Source organism: Maylandia zebra, linkage group LG12 (genome assembly GCF_041146795.1).
Source record: "Maylandia zebra isolate NMK-2024a linkage group LG12, Mzebra_GT3a, whole genome shotgun sequence".
Classification (NCBI taxonomy): Eukaryota; Metazoa; Chordata; class Actinopteri; order Cichliformes; family Cichlidae; genus Maylandia; species Maylandia zebra.
Genome location: NC_135178.1, coordinates 38,625,917 through 38,646,032, shown reverse-complemented (window position 1 = coordinate 38,646,032; position 20,116 = coordinate 38,625,917). Strand labels below are relative to the sequence as shown.

General features: G+C 46.0%; 1 protein-coding gene across 1 annotated transcript; it reads left to right on the top strand.

The window, feature by feature from the left end:
- The first annotated feature begins 2,737 nt into the window (after positions 1–2,737).
- Positions 2,738–19,097, top strand: LOC101483941 (nucleus accumbens-associated protein 2). Its single transcript, XM_004571632.5, has 8 exons — positions 2,738–2,926; positions 8,669–9,380; positions 9,511–9,731; positions 10,409–10,668; positions 12,417–12,593; positions 12,686–12,791; positions 17,653–17,750; positions 18,163–19,097. The coding sequence occupies exons 2-8, from the start codon at positions 8,940–8,942 to the stop codon at positions 18,789–18,791; spliced, it is 1,932 nt and encodes a 643-aa protein (XP_004571689.1). The 5' UTR covers positions 2,738–2,926; positions 8,669–8,939; the 3' UTR covers positions 18,792–19,097.
- The last annotated feature ends 1,019 nt before the right edge of the window (positions 19,098–20,116 follow it).

Here is a 20,116-nt window from a genome sequence, read left to right as displayed (position 1 = left end):
AACTAAAACAAACACTCAATATACCTACAATATTGATCAGTTTGTGATCATGTTTCTGACTTCTCAGAGTTCAACTGTAAGTAGTTGTCACCAAGCCACTGTTCAATGGAAGCTAAACATTTAATTAAAGAGGACAGTTTGTGGACTTCCATCGGCTTAAAAGAGCAATAGAGCTGAATATCATCAGCATAGAAGTGATAAGACACCTCAGGGAACTGCCTAATTATAAGTCCAAGAGGTAACATGTACAAAAGAAAAAGAATAGGACCCAGAACTGAACCCTGCGGTACCCCAAATGTCAGATCTTTAGAATGTGACATAAACCGATTCGCAAAAACACTAAAAGATCTGTTGGAGAGGTATGACTGAAACCACTTCAAAGCCAGACCGGACTGTCCCGGAGCCTGTTAATCAGGATGGTATGGTCAATGGTGTCAAAGGCAGATGTCAAGTCCAACAAAACCATGACTGAGGATGCTCCGGAGTCAGCTGACATCATAATGTCACTAGAGACTTTAAGTAATGCGGTTTCTGTTGAGTGACTTTTACGGAAACCTGACTGAAATTTGTCATAAATTTCATGTTTTTCTAAAAAAGTGGTAAGTTGATCTGCAACTGCTTTTTCCAGAATTTTCGATGATAATGGAAGCTTAGAGATATTTATATTTATATTTCCCAGTGTTGTGTCATGTTTACTTGTGTTTAGAGTTTTGGCACAATGAGCGAAGTTTTGCAAAATGTGTTCAAGCAACGGGCAAAAACTGCAATGACTAACCTCTTATTTTGGATGGATTATCTCAGTTGTTCTCCTGACTGAAGTTTGGTCCGTTTACAGCATCCTGCCATGTGATTGCATTTGTCCCTAACCATCAGGAACCCTCACGTTAACTTTTATTGAGTGGAAAAAAGTTAGCGTTCATCCTTCAGCTTCACTGTGCTAATGTTATGCTAACATAGCTGTGTAGCTAGCCACCACGCACATGATATACCAGCTAGCCCAACTTCAGTAACCCTACAAACGTCACTGCTGTTTAGTTTCCTGTCTTCATTTATGTTGGAAGTGATAGCAGAGCTGTACGTTTTAATTTTTTCAGAAATCTCTCAGTCAGAACATGCTATATCATGTTTAGGTAACTAGCGAAACTAGTGAGCTAACTTCCGCTAGCTTCCTGCTAACTTCTAACGCCGTTAAATGTAATAAATTCTGTTTTCATGGATGCCTGGATGTTAAACTTAACTGTTACACCTGGTAAAGCAGCAACGCTGATCGTTTTATTAAAGATAAAAGAATTTAGACAGTTTTTAACTCTCAGTGATGCTGCAGTGTTCGTTTGGCTTTGGGACCTGAAGCGGACGGAGTTTAGGACCCAGATTACTCCCAGATTTACGAGCACCTTAGTCCGACAAATACGGCAATAACGACGGCCCGTTTGCATTTTGTACAAAAAAATGTACTTTGTCGTGTATCTGACGGACAAACACCAAACCAGTTCCACATCGCTGAAGTTGCAGCATTTTTACAAACCAATTCTGGTTCATCTGTTTCACTCAACGATCCGCTTTCCCCCTTCTCATTCTCCGTTACCACCATGCTTTTTCGGCCACGTGCGCATGTGCATTTTACCCATATTCTATCGCGATATTTCATTTTTTTATTGATGCCTAACATTGCACCGGTAATACCGTGAACAGTATAATATGGCCCAGCCCTACTAGTGACACATTGGTGTCGGGACACAGTGAGGTTTTAAAGACATGCTGCTTGTGAGCAGAGCTGTTACAGAGCTGGAGACACTGAGAACAAGCAGTTGGAGTTTTTCTAAGAACTGCAGCACAAAGATGAGACCCTCGACCAATGCTGGAGACCACAGAGGTCTGAAGGTGACCCTTTGTAGGGATGAGGACCAAACAATGTCCTCACAGTGCAGGAAAGTCCTCAGCAGGGCAGATTTCAACCACGATATGTCTACATAAACACAGAAAGACATGAACAAACACACGCACACACACAGAGCTACTGTACGAATCCTTATTTAGCCTTAGCACCCCCTCCTCTTCCTCCTCCCCCTCCCTCACACATTCAGCATCCACCCACCCATTAAACACAGACACCAGCCCTGTCTGTCTCTCTACAGTAGCTGTCTCTCTCTCGTGTTAGAAACTGTAAGTGTTGATGGAAGCTGAGGCTGCAAAACTGCTGCTTTGTGTTTGTGTGTGCTGGTGTGACTATTGCTTTGAGGACCAAGCACGGCTGTTTCACCATCAGAGCGAGGACCCTTTGGCCTCTGTGTGTCACGCTCCTTTAAAGGGCTGTGTGATTGTTCAAACTTTGTTTGGGGGTCAGGATCAGGGGCTGTGGGTGGCTGTACATACAGCAGATGTCCTCACAGAGACAGCGATATAAACGTGTGTGTGTCAGCCTGGCACACAGTCGCAGTATGCACGCTATGTACTCGGCATGCCAACTCAGCCTCAGCACTGCAATGCAGCGCTGTGCATTTGGCCAAGTCATGCCACACACACACACACACGCGCACACACACACACACACTGACACACACACACACATGTGCAGTGATGTGTGTGTGACAGTGTGTGTGACAGCCTACATGTGTGTTTTTAGCGAGTTTTCATGAGTAATGTTCAACCTTGCAGTGTGTTCTATGTAATGCATGCTCGCCCGCCCCTCTCTCTCTCGTCCTCTGCAGGGCAGTTAGCCGCATTAGCTCCCTCGCTGTCCTCAGATGACTCCTCCTCCTCCTCGGCTGTCTGCTGTGTCTCTGCCTCCCCCTCCTCCCTCCCCCCCTCCTGTGACACACCAGACGATGCGTTGACTGAGCGCAGGAGAAGAAGAAAACCTCTCCCAGCCAGCCGTCCTGCCTGCTGCATGGAGGAGAAGCAGAGGAGGAAGAGGAGCAGAGAGGAGGTAAGGAGGTGTCTCACTGTCTGACATCCGTCCTCCACTGGCTGTCTCTCTGCTGTCTGTCTGTCCCGGCACTCTGAAACTGTCTGTTTAACCTGTCTGTCTGTCGCGCTGTCAAACTCTGTTCCTCACTCTGAGCTGTCTGTCTGTCTGCTGCTCCGTAAACAACAAAAACACTGAGCTCAACTCTGAGAACCACTCACCTGGAATCAGCTGTAGCAGACTGTCCCGAACTCTGCCGGACTACAGTGGACTGTGCAGGACTCGGCTGGGTGGTAACAGACTGTCCTGAGCTCCTGTCCACTGGGGACGATTCTGCTGGACTGCAGGTGACTGTCCTGAACTGTAGAGGACTATAGAGGACCCTGCAGGGTTGTAGTGAGCCGTAGAGTGCCTGGCTGGACTTCAGCACAATATTCTGAACTGTAGTGGTCTGCAGAGGACTTGGTTGACTTTAGCAGAGTATAGAGGAGTCTGCTGGATTGTAGATGACTGTAGTGGACATTAGTGGACTGTACTGGACCCTGCTGGGTTGTAGTGGGGTGCGGTGGACTTGGTTGGACGGTAGGGGACTCTGTTGGACTTTGGTAGACTGTCCTAAAATGTAGTGGACTATAACAGACTGTGTGGGATTCTGATAGACTACAGGAGAACTTCCTTGACGATGGATTGCAGAGGACTCTTCTGGACTTTAGCAGACTATACTGAACTGAAGTGGTCTGTAAAGGACTTGGTTGGACTGTAGTTGACTCTCATGCACCATAGGGACCGGTTCTGGACTACAGTGGACTGTGCTGGATTCTACATGACTATAGTGGACCATAGTGGGCTGTACAAGGATCTGCTGGACTGTAGCACTGCAGAGGGCTCTGTTGGACTTGAGCAGACTATGCTGGGCTGTTTGAACTGTAGTGGAGTTTGCTGGACTTTAGCTGAGTATGTTGGACTATACTGGACCACAGGTCTGGGTCTGGGTCCATGTCTCTGGCCATTATTTATTTATAGTGAGTTCATGGATGATTATGTCAAAACTGCACACAGAGTTCTGCTCCCTGAGTTTAGTCTTTCAGGCAAAATCATGCAGGAGAAGCTTTGAAAGCCCCTCATTGGACACAGACTTTAGCTTTCTTGTCTTTAAGAACGCAAACGTCATCGTGTTATCACATGAAAATAAAACCCTCCGAAACACAAGGTGTCACTGTGAGGCTGTCCCAGCACTGACACGCATTCAGCTTTACATCTCTGCAGCAGCGTGGAACTTTCTGTGGAGATGATATTAGACACAACACATATGCTTTTACATTTCATCATGTTTAGCCTGGAGGACAGCAGACACTTTGAACTGGAACATAAAGAACATCAGCTTTTCTCTCACTAAAGGACAAACACTGCTTCAGGATTAGGGATGGGTATTGATGAGATTTTCACGATTCCGATTCCATTTTCGATTCTGTTTAACGATTCGATTCTTTATCGATTCTTTTGAAAAAAGGAGGACACTAAGGTCGATTAGCTTAGAGCTTTGTTTTATATCTTCTCTTTGAACAAGGTAGAAATTTAGGAGTAACATGGCCTTACAAACCCAGCAGTGAGATCTTAAGAGATCCAGCCTACGGCTCTTCAATGGGGTGTCACAGGGTCCCCGGGGAAAACATTGTAAATGTAAAATAATAAAATAAATATTCTTCTGTAGCAATAACAAAGTATACCATAAATTATTCTGTAGCAATTACACAAGAATATCCAGTAATGTTCCTGCCTACAATTAAACACATTCACTTACTGAAAATCATCTGCTGTGGCAAATGGGTGCAAGCCTTTGACCACAAACTGAGTCACTGCTGGGTGACGTTCGTCTATCCCGGCCTGAAAGGAGACGCTACCGGTAGCCTGCAGCGAGAACTGCCAGCATCTGAGCCAGACTCTGTCTGTCATCATGGTCACTAAATGCACAGTAATGGCAGATAAGGCAGATCGTGCTAACATAATATGCACTGTTAGCTGATTATTTACCTGCCGCATTAACGGGCGAGGACGTGCAAACGTTACCGCTGCTGCTGGGTTGAGATTCACGAGTCGAGCGGAATTAAAAACACGACATTCATTTAAGGTCATCGCGTGTTTTGTGAGCAAATGCTTTTGCATATTCGTAGTGTTTCCTCCCTTAAATGAAATATCTACTTTGCAAGTATTGCAAGTTGCCCTGTTGTCATCGGTTCTCATAAAGTATAACCAAACTTTTGAGCGTTTGAGCCGCTTAGGCGCCATGTTTCCTGCCAGGTAAATGACGCTCCGCAACGTGGTGACGTCATTCGGGGCGACTGGAATCGATAAGGGAATCGTTTGCAAAAATGGCAAACACTTCCAAGGAATTGAAACAGTGGGAACCGGTTCTCAACAAGAACCGGGTTTCGATACCCATCTCTATTCAGGATCTTCAATTCAGTTGATATAGAGCCAGTTCATAATAACAGTCGGCTCAAGGTGACGTCTCAAAGCTACACTTCAGAGTAACAAGTTACATTGTTTCTCTGTATTCCCAACGTTTTTGGAAAGCTGAGAAACAAAAACAATTTAGAACAAACTTTAAATTAATAAGTTCGTTAAATGATCTCTGACTTGACCAAAGTCTGGTTAGTGGCAGAAGCGAATGAGTGTTTTTACCATTTAGCCTAAAACATTACACCAAAGGAAACACGTGAGGAAACTGATGCTGAACACATCTGATTGTGCACATTTCATTCATGCACTAAACAAATGTTCCCATCTTTTTGTTAAAATCGGTACAATTTTAAAGGTTTCATACAGGGTGTCATCTGCATATACACACACCATCCATTCTTTATGTAACAACAGTGGATCTGGTACTGATCCCTGTGGAACACCAGAACAAAACACCTTCAGCTGAAAGTCAGCTGCAGTTTGAATGAAACACTTTCCATGTAAATATAGTTTCTTACTGACAGCTTGAGTCACAGCGGTCCCTCGTTTATTGCAGGAGTTACGTTCTAAAAATAACCCGCAATAGGTGAAGTAGCAGCTTTATGTTTTACAATGATTATAGATGTTTTAAGGCTGTAAAACCCCTCACTACACACTTTCACACATTTCTCTCTTGTTTAAACACAAAGTTCAGACCTTTGTAGAAAAATAAGTTGAGTATTATAGAATGAAACCGAAGATCAAACCCTGTTTTCAGGTCCAGAACACGGGAGTAGAGCAGCTGTCAGAGAATTCAACATCAATGGATCAATGGTACGGAAGTAGAGGAAGCAAGAAGAATGAGTTGAGTAAAGTTTGACTGTTTTGTTTCGCTTAATGTGCCTTATAGTCCGAAAAATACGGTAACTTCTAACTTCCTTTAGCATTAAGCAGAAGTCCAACTTTCTGTGCGACAGTTAGCATCTTCCTCTGCCTTTGGGTGCTACCACAGGAGCCTCTGACGGTGCAAAATGTTTCATCGACATTGTTGTGTTTGCTGGGGAGAAAACTTACAAACATACAGCACAGCAATTCAGAGTCACACTGCTAGTGATCGAAGATTTATGTAAATTTGACAAGCTGAACGCGTGCTGTACTGTACAGGAGACACAGCATGGAGGAGATTGACAGTGGTCTGCAGCCAATCAGGATGCAGAACACAATGCGCTGTAAGAAAAACAAAACAAAATAAAAAATAAAAAGCAAAGTTGCACAAAAAAAATCTGGTAAACAGCGAGGCCGCAAAAGGCGAACCGCGTTATAGCGAGGGACCAGTGTACTTCATGGTTAATAAATACAACCTCTGGCAGCTCATACATGGCCATCAGAGCAGAGAAGCAAGGATTTCCTTTTCACCGACTCGTTCGTCTAATGGCTTTGTTGTTGAATTTATTTCCAAATTAAATGTTTTCCAACTAATGAAGAGATATGAGACAAGTTCAGGCAACAAACAAGAAAAGAGAAGAAAACAGGGAGTAACAAATGCTTGAACTGCAAAGCTGTTTCATTAGTTCAGATTCATTCAGAATAGCAGAAGTGTGATTTTGGAAGTAATCCCAAAGGACGTCTCGTTTGTAGATGCAAAGTCATATAAAGTTTGAACAAAGATGCAACTTTTCAAACAGCGCGTCCCTTCTCTCAGCCCACCTGCCGTAGCTTTGCCCACACGTTGGCATCACTTTACTGTAAATGCAGCGTTTCTGATTCGTGCTCAAAGCTGACTGAAGGTAAACCCTTAAATCGCTACACTGTTCACTACAGTGACTGATTTTAAAACAACCAGAATTTCCAAACTAAAGGCAAAACAGGAAAAATAAAACCCTCCGTGGCTTCACAGCTGCCACTGACATGACCTGATCACGTTTGTCAGTAATGATACGTCATCCTCTCTGAATCGTTTGGTTCAGAAACAACGGCCCTGTGATGGAGACACGCTCAGCACACCATTCGCGCTGTGGCTCCTCCTCCCGGCGTGCCGAGGTGCCTCACCTCAAATATTTCTGACCGAACCCTCTTGTGAGACACTCACTGTCTTTCCACAGACGCCAGCCGAAGCGGTCGCGATGCCCCTCGTCCGTCAGGCCGACCCGGCTCGATGACTCACCCGTGAATGCATTTCCTTACAAAGCCTCCATGTTTGTGAGACTTTAGCTCAGTGTGTTAGACACTGATGCGTCAGACTGAACGCTGCCTCCTGATCACATGACTCTCAGCAAACACCTCTGTCTGCACGTCACCTGTTTATTTACCCACACCTCCACGTCACAGACAAACAGCTTTGAGCGTGACCTAGAGATCCAACCACTCAACAGAAACTAAATGCAGCTTCATTGAAAAGGTCGCGAGACAAAGAATCATCAGTCATAACTAAAAACACTGAATTCCCCAGAAACCAACCATAGCGTGGCTTTCTGAGATGATGTCACTTTGGCGTTTGTCACTCTCTGATCACCTGATGACGCCACAGTGACATCATAATACAAAAACTGTATTTTCAAGCTTCAGCGTCAGCATTTGAGCCACCGCCATGTTGTTTTTTCAATCCAGAGGTGACCACATCTGGGTGACAGAGCAGAGTGGTCAGTGATGATACCGGCAACATCCAATCAAAATCCTCAAATTTCTCTAAACTGAAGCTCCGCCTTCTTAGTAAAGGTGAAGAGCTCAATTTTTAGCCATATTTAATTTGAATATTGAACACTTTGACATTTACTATACAAAATAAAAAGATAAGTTCTTTACACTGAAGTCAAAGACTCTTCGAGCAGACACCTCGGCTCCTCTCTGCAAACATTATTTAAAAGTCTGACCACTCGTTTTGGGTCTAAATCTTACCTGAGCGATAATAAAGCTTCATGAACTTGGACTAGAACCTGTGGTCAGTTCGACTTTTTCTCTCTGCACTCAGACTTACAATGAAAACAAAACTGAAAGGAATATTTATCTCCAACGTGTTTTTTAAACAGACTCGATGAAACGGCTGTTCGATCCTTTAATGGGTTTAAATAAAGTTATCTCAGGTTTGAATGGGTGCACCTGATGTTTCTGACGCCCTGTGTTTGAGCGCGCTCAGTGTTTTTGTTTGTTGGACTCTAGAGGCGCGCCGCAGGAGACGTTCGGCTGTCTGCAGCAGGTTGGAGGTTTTCCTGTTGCCCTGTTGGCGAGCAGGCGTGGGTTAAACGTGTCCTCGGTTTGTTCTGTGGGCACGTGAGACGCCGTGAGGGTTTGACCTCTCCTCCTTTTGTCTCCCTTTCTACATTTCAGCTGTTTCTCTGGACCGAGCTGATCTGCATCTTAATGATTGACCACCTCCTTCTCAACCTGAACCCCCCGCCTCCTTGCTGACCTTTGACCTCACTGTTTGTTCTGCACCAGCATTATGGACCTCAGACTTTTTGGAGGAACTTTCTGCAGCATCCCCGACACCTAAACGCCCCGCTGTCTGCATCCGTCAGCCCAGCTCTGGCTCATCAGGACCGTCATCAAACCGCCGTCCACTTCCCGTTGCGACCTCAGCGAGCCGACGACCACCACCATGTCGGAGGGGCTGCTACAGGTGGAGATCCCCGACTTCGGCAGCAGCGTGTTGGGCAGCCTGAACGAGCAGCGGCTGCTGGGTCACTACTGCGACGTCTCCATCCTGGTGCAGGGTCAGGCCTTCAAGGCGCACCGGGCTGTCCTCGCTGCCTCCTCGCTCTACTTCAGAGACCTGTTCAGCTCTGCGGCCGACTCCTCCTCTTCCTCTGACTCCTCCTCCCAGGCGGTGTTCGAGCTCCCGTCCTCAGTGACGCCGATGTGTTTCCAGCAGATTCTGTCCTTCTGCTACACGGGGCGCCTCAGCATGGCGGCCAGCGAGCAGCTGGTGCTCATGTACACCGCCGGGTACCTGCAGATCCAGAACATTGTGGAGCGCGGTATGGAGCTGATGATGATGAAGGCTTCCTCTGCCTCCTCACCGCTCTGCTGTGACTCACAGGTGGGTCTAAACAGAGGTTAGTGGGAGACAGCAGCATCTAGTGGACATCAGGAGAACTGCAGCTGCCACAGGAGACTGTTTATGTGTTTTTCTTCTCTTTGTAACTGTATTTAAACGTTTGTGTTTACAGACAACCTCAGCAGACGAGCTCGGGGGCTTTGACACTCAGACGGCCCAGCAGCAGCAGCAGCAGCACGGCGCCCCCCAGCTGCAGGAAGTGAGTCCAGACCAGCCGGCGTTGAGCCCCGAGGAGCTGCTGCTCGCCGTCAGCAGGATCAAACAGGAGCGAGCTGACACGCCTCCTGCAGAGGAGGCCGGAGGAGCAGCAGGAACAGGAGGAGAGGAGACCAGGTGAGGAAATGGCTCAGAAATGTTTTCTCAGTGTTGGAAAGATTATTCCAAACCGAGTCAGAGATGTCTGCCCAGTCCAGACGCAGAGGGTGGAGGACCGCCCACCTGTTCAGTAACCAGACGGAAAGAACAGATGATGCTTTATGTGTGTGTCATACATGATGTATTTATCTCGTATCACACGCTTATTTAACGTCTGCATGGATGACTGCAGGAAATCTTCAGGGAGAATTCCCACACGTGCTCTCCAGGCCTCTCTCACCTCGGATGGGACGACTTCCTGCGCTGCTGAACTGAGCTGTGGATCCAACACTTCACTGTAATGGAAGCAATGGGGGAGACAGTGTGGCACAAACACACCCACTTCATTCAGGAGATGACAGGGGGGAGGGTCTACTTTGTGAATGATGAGCCGATGACCAATGAGGGTGCAGGGTCACAAAGTGGATAGATCCATCTTTTATATTGTCAGGTTTTTGCCTGACTAACTCTACGTATGAAGTTTGATATTGTGTATGAGGCGACCTGGATTAAATATACCTTTGTACCTGTGACTGATCCCTGAGATTTGAATCCCAGATAAATGGATCCCACCCTCAGCTGTGTACCCGGGACCAGTGCTTGGACCTTGATGAAGGTTTGTGATGTCATTCTTCTCCTGCTGGTTCTCTCCTCAGAGTGGACATTGCAGCAGAGCTCCAGTCCTCCAGGAGCACGGCTTTGTGTTACCTGAGTGCAGGTGGAGGGCTGGTTCCGGGTCTGCAGTCCTACCTGCTGGCAGGCGGGGGTCGCTCCAGTCCAGGAGGATCCAGTCTCCCCACAGACTCTCCCCCATCCCACCCACCCACCGAGGAAGAGCTGGAGGAAGATTACTACAGCAACGCTGTACACCCCGGACTCTATCAGCACATCTACGGACACCCCGGAAACCCCTACAGTGAGTATTTATCCACCACCCAAATCAATATCAATTATACATCACAAAATAACAAGAACAGCTCCTCACGGTGCTTTATATTGTAAGGTAAGCAGCCTATAATAATGCAGAGAAACCCCAACAATCACATGACCCCCTATGAGTTGGTGACAGACTGGGATAGGCTCCAGCCCTGCGCCACCCTGAGAGAAATAAGAGGAAGAGAATGGATGGATGCAGTAAAACGTTGGAGTTCAGTTTAATACCTCATGTAAAACAAAAAGGCAGTAATTGATAACAGAAGTCACACGGCCACTTCCTTTGAAAGATATGCAAAACATTTTCTTTTTTATTCAAATAGCATCCTGTAAACAGGGGCTCCGGTTACCCAGTTCTCCTGTTTCCAAGGATATGTTTGCTGCCCTGAACTGATTCAAGCACGTCTGTAGTTCATTTTTGGTCACTGACCATTTCAAAGTGATTAGAGAGAACCCCCCCTACAAAAGCATTTGAGCCAGCCACGCTGAGGAGAAATGACACATGCTAAATAAGTTGTTGTCTTGAGTTAGCAGGGCCTACGCTACCTTCTGCACCGGCTACAGGGGCCTGGCTAGCTACGGGTGTTTCAAGGATGCCGGAGTCTCCAATTCAGTGATCCTGGCCTCCAGAGCTCCAGACAGGCTGCATTTATTACAAGTATCATTATGGCTAAAGGAGGCTGAGGAGTAACTGAACAAAGTGCAGGAGGAACGGGTGAAGAGGCCATGCTAGCGAGTCAGCTACAAGCTAAGCTAAGCTAGCAAATCCTTAAAGACAAAGTGAGTGAGGGGCCGAGCAGCGAAGACACACAGGACACAGGAGAAATGTCTCCAAAGTGGGATTTTTCTTATTTTATCCTCTAAAAAATTTAAAAAGACAAAGTTCAAAATAGAATTAATGGGCCCGTAAAAGAGGTCAGCTAAATATAACTCTACTCAAAAAGCGACGTACAGAAACGTAACTACCCAAACAAAGGAGACACAACTTAACTCACAAACTGACCTAAACACAAACACACAGCAGGGTAACCTTTACGGGGTTTGGCCAAACCGTTTACACACAACAGGGGAAACAGAACAAACACCAATACTAACTAGACACAAAACAGCATTAAACCTAAAACAGTCGTGTTGCTGACAAGCACATGGGTGGTCCCGCTGGTCACACCGTTTACCCAGACAGGAAACACCTCCCCAAACCAGGTAACTCAAAGAAACAAAAACATAATTAACATAAAAGAATATATTTAGAAACCCCACACAGTGCTAATATGTGCACTTTATAATATCACTGTTAGGTTTAAGTTTAGAAATGAATGAATAATATGACTGAAATACATGTTTACCTGCAAACCAGACTAATGAGGTGAGTGTGTGGACTGATTTCAGCCATCACACAGTCACTGACACTGTAAGGATGATGTGTGTGTGAATATGTGAAGATTACACTATGAAGTAAGACGTTAGAGGGGGTTAAGGTTTTGGGTCCTTTTGTCCTAACAGGACGATTACCATGGTGACGATGTAAACGTCATCCTGTGGGTTCTCTGCCTTTTTGCTCGTTTTCTATGTTTTTAATGTCACTTCATTGACTCCCCAACAGGACTTGTTAACCTTCAGCTCATACAGGCCCCACTGATGTCACATATTAACTCAAACAGGTGAGTTTTGGTCATTTTACTTCCTGGGATTCCTGACACTCGCTCCCCTCCCTGTTTCTCATTGGTTCAGTCCAAGAGAAGATGGAGATGCTCCCCCTCCCATTGGCTAATGAGCGTCGGCCCTGCGTGCTGGTTGGTCGGGACAACATGGCACTTCCCGCCAGTCTGATCAGTCAGATTGGGTATCGGTGCCACCCGTCACTCTACACCGAGGGAGACCCAGGAGAGAAGGTGGAGCTGGTGGCAGGTAGGACAACAGAACACCTGTCCAACTGTATCTCAGACACCTGTAACCCAGCGTCATGTGACACACGCTCCCCTCTGTGTTTGTGTGTTCAGGTTCAGGTGTGTTCATGACCCGAGGTCAGCTGATGAACTGTCACCTGTGTGCTGGAGTCAAACATAAGGTGCTGCTCAGGAGGCTGCTAGCAACCTTCTTTGACAGGTGAGCTCTTACCTGGGTGAGTCACATGGATGCAGCAGCTTAGTTTACAGAAAACATAAAAGTTGTGGTGCCGTGTGGCTGGTTTAACTAAACCAGGATTAGGAACTAAAGGTAAGTTTGTTGAATCCAGGTATTTGATTTTCCTGTTAAAGTTTAAAGAATCAAACATTTATTTTTTCTGTTTTTAGGTACCTTACATATCTGATGAAAGTTTTAAAAGTATTGCTACAAACATGAGATTACTTTGAGTTTCATGAGTTGCTGGTGTTTCCTCAGCACAGATGGACAGAAGTGTTTATGAAATCATTGATGAGCTGATGCTACGCGGGGATTTCCTGATGTTTTACTTTATGCATCAAGCAAAAATCAAATTCTATGCAACAGTCTCTGACTGGAAGAAATGTGTTTAACATTTAAACTTGGGCTGGGCGATATGGCCTAAAATTCATATCGCGATCAGTGTTGGTCAAGTTACTTGAAAAAAGTAATCAGTAACTAATTACTGATTACTTCCCCCAAAAAGTAATCCCATTACTTTACTGATTACTTATTTTCAAAAGTAATTAATTACTTAGTTACTTTTTAAAAACACGATTTACAACCTGAAGAGGTGATAAAGCGATAGATCTTTCAGCCCAATTCTACTTTTTCTGCATAATCCATCATACAAAATGTAATCAAATGGAAAAGTCTCTTTTTAAAACTTGTTTTATTAGTTTTAATCTTTTAACTTTATGCATCAAGCAAAGATTTAATTATCTGCAACATTCTCTGACTGGAAGAAATTTAACATTTAAACCTTTTTTCTGCACATTCCAGCACATAAAATAAAATATTTTTTGTGTTTACACTCAGTCTTTCAAATAGATGCAAGTAAAACACAGCAGAAAATAAATAAAGTCAAAGACTCAGCGGTCCTGTTGCTCTATTTTCACCTGTAAAGCAGGAGTGGGGTAGGCGGAGGTTTACCCTGGTGCAGGTGTGCCGCGGTCAGTGGAAGAATCCGCAAGTTTCTCTGTGAGTTTCCCATCACGTCGTAGCTACTCGGTGCTTGTTGGAAGTTTAGGGGTTTTTTCGCTGTAAAAAGAAGTTTTCTTCCCACGCACAGCGGACATTAATGTTTTTGTCACTTTTTATGGAATCAAACTCAAAGTAAGGTCAGTACTTCCACGCTTTAAACGCTGCACGCTCATACTCTCTCTGCACTCGATATATGATCCATTGTTGATCTGCACACAGCTGTTGTCACGAACGTCGCACTCGCTTACGTCACTGTCATGAGACATTCTCGCAAAAAATCACGGCTTTAGTAACGCAGTAATGCAGCGTTCCTACGGGAAAGTAACGGTAATCTAATTACCGCTTTTTCGATAGTAATCCCTTACTTTACTCGTTACTTGAAAAAAGTAATCAGATTACAGTAACGCGTTACTGCCCATCTCTGATCGCGATATAACTTGAAGCACATGCAGTAACGATATATATCACGATATATTCTTTTCTTCTGTATAACGCATTTTCCACACTATAAGGACTTAAAATCCTTTAATTTTCTTAAAAATAGAGAGTGTGCCTTATGTATGAATTCTGGTTGTGCTTACTGACCTCTAACCGATTTGGGCAGAAATCTGTTAAAAATGTTTTAGTACAACTTTGATAAGCTGCACTGCTTGATGGATGTCAGAGCATTACGCTGCCGTAGTGAGGAGCTTCACGGAGTAATCTGGGTCCAAAACTCCGTCATCTTCAGGTCCCAAAGTCAAACGAACACTGAGAGTTAAAAACTGTCTAAATTCTTTCATCTTTAATTAAATCATCAGCGTTGCTGCTTTACCAGGTGTAACAATTAATTTTAACATCCATGAAAACAGAATTTATTAAATTTAACGGAGTTAGAAGTTAGCAGGAAGTTAGCTCGCTAGTTTCCACCTAAACATTTCATACCATGTTCTGACAGAGATTTTTGAAACTAATTCAAACGTACAGCTCTGCTACCACTTCCAACATAAATGAAGACAGAAAACTAAACAGCAGTGGCGTTTGTAGGGTTACTGAAGTTGGACTACCTGGTATATGATGTTGTGCTACGTGATTGCTAGCGACACAGCTATGTTAGCATAACATTAGCACAGTGAAGCTGGAGGGTGAACTTTTTTCCACTCGATAAAAGTTAACGTGAGGGATTCTGGTGGTCAGGGACAAATGCAATCGCATAGCAGGATGCTGTACACGGGCCAAACTTCAGTCAGGAGAACAACTGAGATTATTCATCCACAATACGAGGTTAGTTATTAAGATACTGCAACAACATGGGAATAGAACAGCTGCAGAGAATTCAGCATTAATGAATCAATGTTACAGAAGTGGAGGAAGCGCAGTTTTTGGCTTTCCCCATATTTCAAAAGTGCTTCATCTCTTTGCTGTGACTGTCGGCATAATTTGCAGATGATAATGGTTGTAGCCGCTGCAATGCTTTCGACCAAAACAGGCGCAGCTTGATGACATCACCAACATGCGCTATCGCGATAGAGCGGTATAGTCAAAATCTCTATCGTTGGCCAAATTTATATCGTTTCTATCGTATATCGTTTCTATTGCCCACCCCTAATTTAAACCTATGTTGTGCATATTCCAGCATATAAAATAAAATCATGTTCAGTGTCAGGTTGTTTTCTGAACACCATGCTGCCAGCTTCAGGACTTCCTCTCTGTAGGCTGCCTCGTCTCCCTTTGAGATGAGTCCGTGGTGTCATCAGCAAACTTGATGATGAGATTGTTGTTGTGGGTCGAACTGCAGTCGTGGGTGTAGAGAGAATACAGGAGGGGGCTCAGCACACAGCCCTGTGGGGAGCCGGTGCTCAGTGTGCGAGTGGAGGAGAGATGGGGGTGGAGCCTCACAGTCTGGGGCCGGTTTGTGAGAAAGTCCTTTATCCAGGCACATGTGGGGGGAGGGAGGCCAAGAGTGACCAGTTTGATGATGAGGATGAAGGCTGGATGAAGGCTGAGCTGTAGTCTACAAAGAGCAGTCGGATGTAGCTCTGCCGCTGTTCCAGGTGACTCAGCACAGCATGGAGGGCGATGGCGATGGCGTCTTCTGTGGATCTGTTCGTGCAGTATGCAAACTGGTGGGGGTCAGATTCTGGGGGGAGGTAGTCCTGGATGTGCTGAAGGACTAGTCTCTCAAAGCATTACATGATCACCAGCATGAGGGCCACAGGGCGGTAATCGTTCAGGCTGGTGATGGGAGACTTCTTCGGCACTGGGATGATTGTGGCTGATTTTAGACAGGATGGGATGGCTGCTTGATCCAGTGAGAGGTTGAAGAGTCTGGTGAAGATGAGGGTGAGCTGGTGGCCACACGCTCTTAGCACCTTCCCAGGTACTCCGCCTGGACCGATCGCCTTCCTGGGGTTCACTGCTAGGAGCACACGTCTGACATCGTGCTCCGTTACAGTGAGTGGAGCGGTGCAGGAAGGTGAGGATGAGGATGGGAGCAGGGCTGAGGCAGATGAGCGCTGCTGTTGTGGTGTTTCATAGCGGGCGAAGAAGCTGTTTACTTCCTCTGCCAGCTGCACACTCAGGTTTTCTGCTTTCACATCCTCTGTGGTTGATGATGTCTTGTGCCACACCTCCCGTGTGTTGGTGCTGGACAGCTGGGACTTGCAGCTTCCTTTATGGTCTGTCTTAGCTTTTTTGATTCCCCTTTTCAGGTCAGCTCGAGCAGCCATGTACAGAGCTCTGTCACCTGACCTGAAGGCGGCGTCACAGTTTTTGAGGAGTGATCGGACCTCGCTGGTCATCCAGGGTTTTTGGATTGTATAATCCAGTTTTGAGATCCTTCCCAGACGCCTTAACGCCCACTCACATCCTGGGCCATCTGACCTCAGGAATTCGCATGATAAGGTGGGGCCAGGTTTCACAATGAACACACCCGAAACTCTGGCTGATTGGGACCCACGCCCAGTTTCACACCTTGGCTCAGGCGATTAGAGGATCATCAGGGGGTCCTTTTGTCCCTCTGTGGGGGGAAACTCCCACTAGGTTTATATCTGGGACTCTCCACCATTTGACCTTAGAACTGAAGAAGCTTCTCGGATGAGAGGTGAAACGTCTTCAAGCAACTTAAAGAAGTCCAGACGCTTTTCTTTGCAAGCTCCTTTGACTACGATGACCTGGATGACTGAGAACCTTCACAGACATATGGTCCAGTCCAGGGCCTGGCACTGTGTCTGGGGGGGGGGGGGCGTAGGCTGGGGAGAGCAGGAGAGAGAGGTGGTCCGACTGGCCGATGTGGGGGAGGGGCAAGGCTCTATATGCATGCTTGATGTTGGAGTAAATATGATCTAGTGTTCTCTCCCCTGGTGGGACATTTGACGTCCTGACAAACCTTTGGGAGTCACCTGTAATTATGTTCGATGTTTAAGAACTTCCCCCCCATGAGCCCTGAGGCCCACAGTAATGTTAGAGCGCACCTGCTGATGTTTCATTGACATACAAATGCCTTTGAAAGGCGTTTTTACGCCGACGTCGTTAATGACCATGTGAACTGATGGATGACCCGTGTGTCACGCGTGGATGAATGTCTGGATTTGTCCTGATGTGTGTCGATGTGAAACCTGATGGTCAGAAACTCACGTTTATCAATCAGTCATATTTATGTGCCTCTAAAACGCTTATCGACCCAGACGCTGTGACATCATCAGACACCATGTGGCCCGGGGCTGTATGAGATCTTCCAGAAGCTTCTGACAGTCGGCAGCAGCTGCTTTACATAACAGCTCAGTCACACGTCTCGGAGTGGGAGGGGGAGGGGAACCTACAGCTGGTATAGGTGCTGATTGGGTTGTTATGGTTTCCATAGAAACACGCTGGCCAATAGCTGCGGGACAGGGATCCGCTCCTCCACCAATGATCCGAGCCGGAAGCCCCTGGACAACCGAGTGTTAAACACTGTCAAACGTAAGACACACACAGACGCGCCGGTTCAGCTATTTTAGTGAGGACCTTCATTGACATAATGGTTTCCCTAGCCCCTTACCCTAACCATTAAAAATGAATGCCTAACCCTAACTCTTACCCTAAACCTAAACATAACCTAATTGTAACCCTGACACTAAAACCACAGTTTGAGCTTCAAAAATGCCTTTAAATTTGGGAGGACCGGTGTGTGTCCTCGATGTTTGTGTTCTCTGACTGTTGGTTCTCACAAGTATAGTAGAATGCAGATTTCGGTCCTCACAAAGATAGCTAGACAGGAACACATGGACACTCACACACACACACACACTGTGAGTCATGATTTCTGCCTTTTATTGTATTTTAAAAAGTATTGAGATTCTCCCCCCCCCCCCCCCCCCTCCCTCCTCCTCAGTGTACTGTCAGAACTTTGCTCCTAACTTTAAGGAGAGCGAGATGAACGTCATTGCAGCCGACATGTGCACCAACGCCCGCAGAGTCCGCAAACGTTGGCTCCCAAAGATCCAGTCTCTCCTCCCCGAGGGCCTCCCCACCTCTGCAACCTCCCACCCCCGTAAGGGTAAGAAAGGAGGAGCAGGTGGAGGAGGTGGGAGTCAGGGGGCAGAGTCGGTGGCACAGTCCAGTGGAAGCCCCTTTGAGCTGGACCTGCGGCAGCTCAGCGCATCCTACCTCGGCCTGGAGGCCCCGCTGTATGCTGAGCGGCGCGAGAGGGAGGCAGCAGGGGAGAGGGAGAAGGAGGCCCCAGCCACCCTCCTGCCTCACCTGCAGTTTGCTGGGTCCCGTGGAGGAGGAGGGGCCAGCGGGGGGCAAGTGGAGGAGGGAATGATGGGAGGTGAGGCGGAGGGGGACGGGAGGCTACAGACTGAACAACCGCCAGACCTCCCCCTCTCCCTATCCTCCTCCTCCTCTTCCTCCTCATCCTCCTCACACCCTTCCCCCCAGCCTGCGGAGCCCGCCCCTCCTCACAGGGCATTGGCTGACACAGATGAGCGAGGGGTGGAGCCTCTGGAAGACAGCCAATAAGCTTTCTAATGCATCTGCCTACCTGTATGTAAATAACACAATAGCTACCTGTCCCCCCACCCGTCTGTCTGTCTGTCCTCTCGTCCGTCTACCTGTGTGTTCCCCTACCTCACTACCTGTCCACCTGTCTACCTCTCTGCCCCGTCTGTCTGACTACCTGTCTGTCTGCTCGGCTCTGCTGCATGCTAACAGCCTCCTGCAGTCCAGCACACAGGCCCATAGCAACAGGACTGATGATGATGATGATAATGACGATGATGATTATACTCACTCTGATAACAACAATAAAGCTTCTTGATAATCAGATCTGCTGTTTCTGTTTGATTTGTGCACCAAACAAAGTTTCCAGAAGTTCAGAGGGAACCGATATGCTAACACTACAAAGAGCTGCTAAAACAATACGCTAGAAGAGTAAAAAGACACGTTTATACACAACACATGCTGAAATAGTACAGATGTATTTGAAAACTACAGAAAATAGTTAAAGACTACAAAAATCAATAAAGTACCACAAAGTAATGTTAAAAAAGAACCAAAGCACAAGAAATATTAATACTACTGTAAAATGCCAAAAGATTACAAATGTACAGAAAATACTTAAATAATTAAAATACTCTAAAGAAATGTAAAAAAAAAGATAAAAGATGACCAAAATACTAAATGACTAGGAGATTCAAAAATGCTATATATGTAAAAAAAAAAAATTGTGTATGTTTCTGTTCTGTGTCCTGTGTGCTGTTTGTTTGTTTGTATATGTGTTTTTCTTGCTGCTGTTACAACCAAATTTCCCCTTGTGGGACAGTTAAAGGATTATTCTGTTCTATTCTATTTAAAATAGTAATAATCTACAAGACATGCTAAAACACTGAAAACAAATCCTAGAAGAAAACATGCTAATAAACAACAAAAAGCTAAAAGACGAAAAATATATGTTAAATATGTGCTGGGGCGATCGTGGCTGAAGAGCTAGCGGTTCGTCTTGTAATCGGAAGGTTGCCGGTTTGAGCCCCGGCTCGGACAGTCTCGGTCGTTGTGTCCTTGGGCGAGACACTTCACCCGTTGCCTACTGGTGGTGGTCAGAGGGCCCGGTGGCGCCAGTGTCCGGCAGCCTCGCCTCTGTCAGTGCACCCCAGGGTGGCTGTGGCTACAACGTAGCTGCCATCACCAGTGTGTGGATGGTGCTTTGGGGTCCTTAGGGACTACGCAAAGCGCTATACAGATACAGGCCATTTACCATTTAAAATACTGTAAAGAAATATGATTAAACTATACAGAAAAAATATAAAGAAAGACTATAAAAAATAAAATAAAAAAACAAAAAATGG

Excerpts from the sequence above, each read along its gene's own strand:
- LOC101483941 (XM_004571632.5), top strand. The coding sequence starts at position 8,940 with ATGTCGGAGGGGCTGCTACAGGTGGAGATCCCCGACTTCGGCAGCAGC. Across the intron at positions 9,381-9,510 it reads CGCTCTGCTGTGACTCACAG|ACAACCTCAGCAGACGAGCT; the intron begins GTGGGTCTAAAC and ends TTGTGTTTACAG. Across the intron at positions 12,594-12,685 it reads GAAGGTGGAGCTGGTGGCAG|GTTCAGGTGTGTTCATGACC; the intron begins GTAGGACAACAG and ends TTGTGTGTTCAG.